Genomic DNA, 11,283 nt, shown 5'->3' with positions numbered 1-11,283 from the left:
TCAACTTCCTCTTTCATAATATTTTGTGAAATCCATCACTGGCGTGTTCATGTTTCACTAGTGGTTCACAAGAGAGCATTGCAACCACAGTCGCTCGCAGATTTGCGAACTCACAACTTTGGTCCTCAACTCAATTCACGTACCACATCAAAGATTTCTTGGCCATTCAATCTTTTTTTTTTTTTTTCTTCTTTTCCAAACAAGTAAACTCTCAAATCCGCTCTCACCAATTACACTTCAATTTCTCTCATGCGAAGATATTAATTAAATATGTGTAACATATACAAACAAAACCTGGAAAAAAATTTAACAGTGATTAGTTAGGATATAGTTGTCCTGAAATTTGTCATTCCAGTAAAAAATTAATAAAATATGGGATTTGTATCGCGTACTGATGCTCCACAAGTGACGATGATGGTTTAAAGTAAATAAATTCTGTTTCAATATCACACAAATCACTTTTGATATCAGAAGAATTTACATTTTCCTGCAATTCAATTCAACTCTCCTTTCTTCTGGAAAAAAATTAAAACACAAGAAATTCTTAAACAATAAAAAAGAGAAACAAAAAGAACTATTCCCACCTTCTACTTCTTTCAAGCTATTGATTTAGTAGGTAAGCTGGGATGGAACATTCGCATGCAGCCTCTCCCTTAAGATTATTACACAGATTTCTATCAACCAACTTGGGTTGAGACCTAGTTTGTCCTAAGAAATTAACAGTCTAATTGTTAGATTTTCTGTCAACTGAACTCTTGGGTTGAGACCTTTACTTTGTTAATTTCTTCAGAACCAATTCAGTTGTTCCCATTCCCATAGAGGGTTAAATTCATTTGTCATCTTCCAGTCGACACTTTCTCCAAGCTGAGTAGAATCGTCATGAGCTTGATCGCCTGAAGATGAAGTATCAGGTGAGCTGAGTTTCTCCAGAGATGAAGAAATATTGCGATGAGACGTCGTCCCCCTATCCACATGACCTTGTTGCATTGGTGCCTCGCTTGTCCTAGCTCCTACAGGACGTCGATCGAATGCTCTCAAACATCCAGATTTCACATAAACTCGACACAGACTGAATTCATGCCTCAACTGCCAAAAGGGTAGAAAATGATTTTAGTTGCAGACTTGAACATGATTCTGCTACAAACAAGATGTATACAACAGAGTACGTAACCCAATCAGATGTACTAGCAACTGACGTGTGTACTCATGAATGGATTACGTAGCCTGTTGTACACGATCTGTTTGCAGAGGATTTGGAGCCTCTGTGTGTAGTATTTGATTTCCTTCTTAGTTCTTACCAGTGGAGCTGCACTGCTAGATGAGGTGGCTTCTCCTTGGGTAGCTCTGTACTCGTTCATCTTCCATTTGGTTTTCGTACCAGTAGGAGCTTTCCCTTTGTAGAAAACCATGGTTTTCTTCAGACCGATGATTCGATTACCAGAGGAGTAAACAAGACCAGGAGAGCCCGTCGCCTTCCAGTACCCAGAATTCGTCGTCCGGTTCGGTCTCCCTCCACGGGCTTCTCGCTCTTGTCTAGGACTGAAGAAGAACCACTGCTCCGGGTCTCCATGACAGAGCTCTCCCGAAACCTCTAAAACCCAAGAAAATGAAAACAAGTTAGTCTCAGTTTTTCTTGTCATTTCATGCCGATTTTATCTCTTGATAAGATACACAGTAAAGGGTAGTAAACTCAGAAGAAGAGGAAGTAAGGATTCTAACGTGGGAGTTGCCATGGATCGAGCTCGTAAATGTCGACGATGGGAATAACACGTTCCAAGTCAGGTCCAATCCCTTCAAGCTTGTTATACAGATAAAACGAAACCAGCTCTTCCTCAGTTGGGTAGAAACGAAAACCAGGTGGGACATCCTCCATGGTCGCGCTGCTCTTTCTTCCTCCTCCTCCGTTAAGTAAAACCAGAGGTTTGCGTCTCGTCTATCTGCTTTCTGGAAAGGAATTTGCATGAATAAATATACACAGATTGAGAAATGATGGAGAAAGAAAGGCGGAGAGTCTGGCAAAAGCGCAGAAGGGTTTCACGATTTTCCGAGTGAAATGAGAAATGTTGCGTGGAAACTTCAACCACGCGTTTAAGGAAGACGTTCAAAATAAAAATTTACGTTTTTCTGGGCCCCATCAAAAACCTTTGAACCGGTCAATCACCGATTCCCTGCATCGTGGTCCACTTCTCATTTCCTGCATATTAATTCGTTTTCACCGGATGTGGCGTACGATTGAGATCTTATGTAAATCGTTACAACTATTCTCGATGGAACCAGTTCTTGATGCATGATTTGTCTATCCCATAATCTCAAAATTTGGATGGATATGATTTAGTGATCTACGGCACTGAATGGATCCTGGCCTGAGCATGGACCCTCATGGTATCCATTGGATGATGGAGATAGATGCGGATGCGCTACAGTGATCGCCCACTTCAGTTTCGGCCGTTTTGTTGTTTATTAGGCACTTTTCTCACGGCAAACTGATCCCATGGACGGAATTGCTACCTGAACGTGATAGCTGTGCAGCTAATAAGAACTGCCCAGGTCACCTTTATATGCTCTCACTTTGCGTGTATGGCAGTCGTGGAGCGTTACTATTGGTTACACAGACACCACGTAAAGCCAATACCGAGTCAACGTAAACATAGACCCACTTATGCGGATATCCTGCACAGAACCGTCCCGATTATTCATCGAGATAATCATCCGATTAGGGCCATTAGGCGATTATAATAATAATAATTTGAAATTTTATTTTGATAATATAATATCAATAAAAATGACAGTAAAATAGTAAATAAAATTATTTTATATATTATCTATCAAAATTATCTTTTATTAAGACATAAAATATAATAAAAATTATAAAAAAGTTTTTGAAAATATTTATATATTATTAATTCAATAATCAGTTTGGGTCTTAATCAGTTTTAAACAAACAAGAACTAAAAAATCAAATATAATTATTAATCCAGAGAAAGGATAGATCCAACCCATTGGCAGCTCTATATGCATCATTATATGAGCCAAAACTGATGGGATTTATCGTCAAGGAAAATTTTTACATTCATGAGGAGATGTGTTCCTGATGTGCTAGTGGAATCCGCACTACTAGAATATTAACGTGTTGTTTTTGGGATAAGTAAACTGCATTCCACCTCAGAAATATGAAATTACAGCCTTCTCTTAATCTATTAGTAGTCCCCGATAAACTACATATTGTCTATGAATTTGACATCGATCCAAGGTCAGATTCATCCAACTTGTACAGTGGAATTAAGATTTCTAAGAATGGATTGAATAGTAAAAATCCCACTGTTTTTTGGCTGGTAGTAGATAACAAAATTAAATATACAACAATGGTCATAATATTTAGCGTTCCACGAAATTTTTTGATTGGTGAAAATACTTCTGGTATCATATCTTTCTAGTATTATAGATTTTTTTCCAAGGTTTTTAAAACTGAATCGGACAATGAATCGATCAGGAGTCTAGTTCCCGGGTTGATCGATCCGTCTATTCGAATTGAACAGATGACCCATTTTGACAAAAAAATTAAAAAACGATTAAAACCATTAAATTTATTAGTTTGCTGACCAAATCAAAGATTTTGACAAAATAACGATCCAACCATCCCATCCAATCCGATTTTGAAAACCGTGACTTTTTCTAATTTATCCAATGTAATAACCAGCTCAAGCATGAGTGCATGACTTCTTTTCTAATCTATTCTATGAGCCTATCATCCACTTAATATTACTAGATTGGATAGGTCCAGCGTGCGTGATTTGCACGTGCAGTGCATTTATATGGAGGAGCATGGTGACGTTAAATATAGAAAAAACATAAAAAAAAAAAAACTATCTTCTTTTCATGCCACTAGTAGAATATGTGTGGAAAGTTGAAAACTGTAGTAAAAACATTGTAAAAATAAGTAAAAATAAGGTTAAAAAAATCCTGACATTGGGAAGCAAGAAGTGGCATTATTTTGTATTTCAATTTATCAAATGATGAATTCTGGAATATTGTTCCATTACAACAAAGAAATAGTCTAGCAAAAAGTTTTTACCAGTCTTATTTCTTTTAGCCACGTGGCATGCTATGTATATTATGTTGAATCAAAGAGAGAACTGGATTTCGTAAAATAGAGATGAGGTGGAAAACGGAGAATAATAGGAGAGGAATACAAAATTAATAAAATAAATTGCTTGCAATAATTATAAATTATAGTAAAAATCTAATATTTCATAAAAGAGAGAGAAACTTTCTCTAAACATGCAAAGATATAAGTTAATATAGCTAGGTTTTTATATATTTACTTTTTGGGGTGGGGTTTCAAGGACATTGTACCTTATCTGCCTATAATGAAAGGTATATTATCTTAGCATTATTTATTTATTTTTGTTTTTTCTGCATACCTTTGGGTGAAGACCAGAGAGGAATCAGTCTGCACACCAACTTGGCAAAACGGCAAAAAGATAAGAAATTCATGTACAATTTGGAAACAAGAACAAAGAATTATTTCAATTTTTTGTTTTTTCTTCGTACCTTTGTGTCATACATTTTTTGTCCGGATTATTTCATTTTTTTTTTGTTTTTTTTCGAAAAATATGCAATTTGAAATGCTCCTTTCTTAAAGACCATTATTTACTTGAAGTTGCCAACCATTACCATGGCAGCCAAAGATAAGTTTCATATAATCTTCAAAGATAATGTGAATGCCAAGGGTTTTAAAAACGAATCGGAAACAGAAACGGTCAGGGGACAGGTTTTTGGTTAACCGGTTCAACTGTTTAGATTGAACAGTTTGACTCATGATGTTATAAATAAATTAAAATAAAAAATATTTATAAACAATAAATAATAACATAAAATTAAATAAAAATTAAAAAAAAATGCAGAAAATAAAACTATTTAAACAAAAATAATACAGTACAAAACACATGGAAAATATATAAATAAAATACAGAAAAATTCTTAAAATTACTGAAAAAAACACAAGAAAATTCAAAAAATACAGAAAAGTAAAACAGAAGAATAAAACTATCTAAATATAAAAATAACAAAGTACATAACAAATAGAAACTTCTTCTTAAAAATTCTTAAAAATACTGAAAAAAACTTCTTCTTCTTCACTGTGATAAACAGTGGAGCCGACAGTCTCTGTTCTTTGTAATAGGGATGGAGAAAGTTAAAAAAAAAAAAAACAATAAAATAAAAGCAAGAGGATGGGGGAGAATGAGAATGAGAACTAGAATCAGGTAAAATAAATGGAGAGATGGGAAGGAGAGGAGCGAGGAGGAGCAATGACACTGTTCTCGCTGCTCACAAAGCAGAGTAGATGTACTCCTTTGACAGCCGCTGCTGCAAAATTGCCAACCGTCGCTGCTCCTTATTGTTCCTTGTTGCTGCTGATTACAAGAGGAAGGAAATCCGCCGTTGCAAAATCGCCAGCCGCTGCTGCAAAATCGCCGACCGCCCCTGCTCCTTGTTACTACTGATTACAAGAGGAAGGAAATCCGCCGCTGCTCCTTGGTGTTGTGCCGTAGATGAAGAAACCCTTTTGAGGAAGGAAATCCGAACGGCAGTCGCCGATCGTCGTGGTTCACCGTTGGTCGACGTTGGTTGTGGTTGGGTCATCGGTCGACATCGGTCATGGCTGCTGTAGGTCGTCGGTTGCGTCGTTGGAGTATGAGAAGGAAGGCTGGAACTTGGAAGGGTTAGAACGAAAACAAAAATGAATTTCGCTACCCGCGAACCGCTGCCCGGGTCGAACTGTTTATCAGTTCGACCACTCGGATCAGCGGTTTTTTTACTTTTTCAATGGTTATTTACTAAATAACGGTTTACAGTATAACCGGACTTGGGGGCTGAACGGTTACCGGTTTTTCTGGTCCGACCATTCAATCCGGTCCAGTTTTGAAAATCATGGTGAATACATCAGTAGTCACCAGACAATCTGGAGACCTCAAAACAAAATGTGAATACGCCAATTGGTATTTGGTTTAAAACACTAGATTAAGGGTTAATAATAGGGTTAGGAAACCCATAATTGCAGTTAACGTTCAGATAGTGTTTTCAAATTGTCATTGACTTAGATGGTTAGACTATTTGGCCCAGAAACCCTTCAAGCAATTGGTTCGGTTTCACCCTTAACCCAGTCCTTGACAAAAAATCATTGACTTGATCAACAATCCATTGACCTGAACAATCAAACTGTCGATCTGTTTAACCCAAACAATGATTTTTGACCATTTTTTATTTTAATTATTTTTTAATTTTTTAATTTTTAAGTTAGAATGGACCGTCTGTATGATTTGGATGCCTTTTAACAATCGAAATTACTCCTTATTTAGCTTTGGAAGAGTTATAATTTTCTCCACCTTCCAACTTTAACTTTAAGTAACATGATCAAACTTTTCTATTCCATGTATATATTCTTGTCGAGTTTAATTATTTTCTCTTTTATCCTGAACTTTTACATAGAAATTTCTCACATTAGGTCCACGTGGGCACTGGCGTGAAGGACCTTTCACCTCCCTCTTTCTTTTTTGGCTCAGTTAGGAAGGAGTACAAAAACAAATATGTACATAGACAAAATAATACAAAAATACAAGGTTTTGCACTATATATATTTATATTTGTACTCCTTCCAAGCTGAGCCTTATATAATAAGATATATAGATACATCGGGGCACCAATTCTCTGAATTGGCTAGATTTCTAGCTGGTTGTAGAAGAGACTTTGGATCAAATCCAATCTTCGCCAAGGGTTGGGGGTTATGGGTTTAGGGAATGGACTGCCCACTATTATGTAGCCCCATGAAAAAAAATATAGATACATATATCTCCTTTTGGATTTTCAAAAAAAAATCCAAAAGTAAATGTTCTTGAATATCTATGGCGCACGAGCTGCACCAAGAAATTTTAATATAAAAGTATACCTTATGAAACATGAAATATGAACCATAAGTAAATGAATCATGTAAAGTCTTTAGGTGATTAATTGGTTGAAAATTTGACCATATATAAAAATTAAGGTTTTAAAAACTAGACCGGACACGAAACCATTCTAACCACTGATTCCCAAGGGTTGAATAATCTGATCGTTTGGTTTGAACAAATGGCCCGTTGTGATTTAAAAAATAAAAATAATTAATATAAAAAATAGCCAAAACCATTATCTGAGTCAACTGATCGACAGTTCAACCGCTAGATCAGTGAATCACTGACCAATTCAATGATTTTTAACCCATGAATGATTTTAAAACAAAACAGAACCAATTACTTGACCGGTTCCTAAGCCATCCGGTCCAGTCTGATTTTCAAAATCATAAAAACTAAGTTGAAAACCAACTGCTTTAGCTGGCTTCTGAAACCGGCAGTTCATTATTATTAAACAGGCAATGGCCCGATAGCTGAAATGGTCACTCATATGGAGGTGTAAGGTCAATATATCTGACTGCAGTATTAAGGTCAATAGATCTTACATGCACCTTGCTCTGTACACCATCCTACCCTTAATATATCCCCCGTCAGGTGTAATATATAATTCCAAAAACACAGTTTTGATGGTTAAGCAACTTGACCATTCAATGGAGTAAACCAATTCTCTTGACCAAGAACCGGTCTATGATTGACAGAAAATCTTTTGGACTGATAGTACGTTTCAACCAGTGGTCCAGAATTGTCAAAGCATTAATAAATTTTAAGAAGCTTACCAAAGGGAACATTATTTATTAATACTAAAAATTGCCTTTTGGTAGTGACCACATTACATTATTGTCGAAGTTAGGTTTGTGATGTTATTCGTGAACTCTAGTCTTATCCTACCGTCCCCGATCTGATTGTATATCATTAATTATTAAATTAAAGTAAAATATATATATCATTGCTATTGTTATACATTGTTTAATTAAATGAAGTAGAAATAAATTAAATATGGTGTACCATAAATTATGAATTGAAAGACCTAAAAATGATTTAACCTATGACACATTAACAAATATATAACATTCAAAACAACTGCTTATACACGGATTATATGCAATTGGATTGGAATGGATTTATATTTGATGTAGTAAGGATTAAACTATCGATATATTTGTTTAAAACTAAGTATCAGTTAAATATCAACATTATTGATATCTTTATTTATTTATTTTTTATTCTTTTATTCTATAATCATTATAGGGTTCGGCCCCACATCTTTAATTCTCTAAAAATTCAAATATTATAAAGGTTTTTTTATTAATGTATGTATGCATATATATCTGATTACATTAATACGTATATTGTTATGCCTCATTGCATTGATATTTTAATCCTTCATTTAACAAAGTGAATTTGGATCAACAAGACCAGATCTTATTGAAATTCCAATTTGAACAAATTGATACTATTAATTCATCATTGAAGATTAATATTTAATATCATGTGTTTTGAGAAGCAAAACAAGGACAATACAAAACCACCATTTTCTTTTACTTTTGTCTACATACAAAGTTATCCTTCTTTCACCACGTGTGCATTTGATTCTATGTGGCACCAAGTTAGGGCTATGATAGTTAAAAGCTCCTTGCGAACTATAATGGAGTTTGATGAGCTCAGATATCCTACCCATAAGGATCTTACCCACACCTACCCACAAGACACCATACTTGTGCATTGGGAACATCTTCAGTATTTATATGTTATCATTCATGAGGAGATCTTCCCAATATACAGCTGTAGTGTCCTGTGGGTAAGTGTGGGTAGGATCCTTGTGGACAGGAGATGAAAGTGAATAACTTTCATGGTCCCCTAGTTCATATCATCCCTATAATTCATTTTGTATTGTCTTCTTTTCTTAGAAAACCGAAATTTGTTTCTGTAAGTACATGTAGTTTACCATCACCAAGATTATGACAAGGATGCCGAAGGAAAACTATATAGAGGAATCTCAATTGGGATACCCCCGCAACAGTATAGAAACACTCTATCTAAATGATGGAAAGCTCATACACTTGCGTTGAGCACACAGAAAAACTTGGGATGTACGATGGGCATGAAATGCTTTTTAGGATTTGCCATGAGTACAAAGGGCCATCCAATACCTGCGATGAGCATAAAACACATCTTGAGACCTGCAATGAGCAATGAATGTCACCCGAAGCTTGTGATGGACATAAAATAAAATTGTCAGTCTAAGACAAACCCAATAAACAACTAACACTTTGCGATGGACATGAAACAACAGTCCATGTTGTAATGAATGGTAGACAGACCCTGAGGGCAACGACACTTGCCTACGAGAGATTAGCATTCCTTCTGGTCACAACGAGCTATGATAAGGCATCCCTAAGGCGATCGAGCAAACACCCAAGTATGCTAGTTAGATTCAAATCTTGTTCTTAACATATAGCCATAGGGAAACCCGTAAGGGGGCGTAGCCTACACATGTCACGCGAGAACCTTTAAGAGAAAGAGAACTTTACCTTTGAAGGATCTCGCTGGGCATGTGCTGAAATCCCGACGGTGCTCCCTTAATAGCCGATATAAAGATAGAAATCTCTTTTCCTAATAGGAAAGATCTCATTTTAAATCCTTTTCCTTCAAGCCTTGAGGTCCTCTCCATAAAATGGGAGAACAACTCTCCTTCCAAATTAGACAACCACATAACCTTAACCCTAGGGTTTCTCAAGGAGATCTCTCCCTCCCCTCCTCTCTTCCTCTCTTTTCCCCATCGTGTCCCCGAACCATCGGAGACTTGACCAACCACCAAGAGTCATGGTGATTATAGTTTCATTTTTTTCTTTCCTTAAATTTTCTATAAATCAATATGGGTGCTGAATGTGGTTCTTATAATGTGTATATGAACAAGAATGATATGGGATTTCAACTACAAAAATGATCCGAGAAGATTATTTGGGCCGATATGTGGCTCTGGTGAAATAGTTGTCTTTTTCCTTTCTTTTTTAAGGGTTGGGTCTAGTTGTTCCCTATATGTTTTGCTCTTCTACGGTTTTTCATTGATAAAATTTTAAGGTGACTGCTGAAAAGCCATCAAACTACCGCCTGGAAGCATTTGATGCTAGGAATCGAATCGGATTAGGGCAAAAGGAAATTCATGATAACAGAGAGAAGATGGCTAATAGTGTCAATGAATTCCAACTTAGAATTCCCACGACTGTAATTAATCGGTCATGTTAAATGACAAAAACAAGGCTAGAGTCTAGACAAATGGGAATTTGCAATTCCACAAGTGTGGGAACGAGATTACTTCAATTAGGGAAGCATTTGAATTCCTTTCCAGTCCATGCCAGCCATATGCTCTGTTAAGGTCTCCCATGAGTGAGATAGCTATCCATCCGATGTTCCAGGTTTTAATTCAAAAAGTAACCATCAAAAACAAACTAAGTTTGGACTGGTTCCTTCTTTCTTGCTCCATATTTTCAATCATTTCCCAATAATGCCAAAAAAATCACGGCATTCGTCAAGGTTTTTTTTTCTTCCCTTTTTCTGCAAATAAGAGACATGAAGTCTAAAAGAGCCAAGAGTTTATCTGGATGACTTGTCACATTTAAAGAATAGAAAACCAATCCATTAGTCTAGACTTTCTGCAAGTTGGATGATCTTAGTCAACGATATGTTAATTTTAATGTATTTTTATTAAAAACTCTTTTTTTAATAATTAAATAACATAAAATATCCCTTTTAAAATTAAAAAAAAAAAGAATGCTAAGTTCAAAGTATTGATACATCCCTTCCAGTATAGAGGTGTATGCAAACAACCTATAAACTATCTCTAAGGGATTGGTTATCACTTCAGCCTCTTTGAAGTTTGAACAGCTTATCCAGAGCGTTTCAAAGCAACTGAACCAGTTTAATTGAATCTTCAGCTCAGCCCTTCCAAACAAGCCCAAAGAAGATGGCTGAATGGGGAAAGGTTTGAAACAGCCAAAGGTTTTCTGGCTACAGCAGATGTGATGAGTTGTATTAGTTTGGAACCTGAAAAGGATCCACATCCACATGCATGTCTTTCCCTATAATGTGGACTCTTGGGAGAAATTTCAGGCTGAAAATCTCAGCAATTCATGGCATATATTCTGATTAATGCGGCATTCCTTAGTACTTATCTATTCTGTAGTTAAAATGCCCCTCTTAATACTGAGTTTTTAACTGCAAAAAGGATAAGTCAACTAATTGGAATTTAGGGGTGATACGAACGGGACAAATCCATAAAGTTTCCTACCCACTTGGAGTGTCATTTGAACCGGATTTGATCCAACCGATTCAGTCC

The 11,283-nt window shown here is 36.0% G+C and overlaps 1 protein-coding gene across 1 annotated transcript; it reads right to left on the bottom strand.

Moving 5' to 3' along the window:
• Positions 1-418: 418 nt before the first annotated feature.
• Positions 419-1,986, bottom strand: LOC104607634 (NAC domain-containing protein 90-like). Its single transcript, XM_010273304.3, has 3 exons — positions 1,720-1,986; positions 1,299-1,591; positions 419-1,086 (listed from the first exon to the last, which is right to left on the bottom strand). Exons 1-3 carry the CDS (start codon positions 1,871-1,873, stop codon positions 787-789), a joined length of 747 nt encoding a protein of 248 aa, XP_010271606.1. The 5' UTR covers positions 1,874-1,986; the 3' UTR covers positions 419-786.
• Between the last annotated feature and the right edge of the window lie 9,297 nt (positions 1,987-11,283).

Source organism: Nelumbo nucifera, chromosome 2, assembly GCF_055504915.1.
Source record: "Nelumbo nucifera cultivar China Antique chromosome 2, China Antique-T2T, whole genome shotgun sequence".
Lineage (NCBI taxonomy): Eukaryota > Viridiplantae > Streptophyta > Magnoliopsida > Proteales > Nelumbonaceae > Nelumbo > Nelumbo nucifera.
The sequence above is the reverse complement of the archived record's forward strand: the minus strand, read 5'-3'. Positions and strand labels throughout refer to the sequence as shown.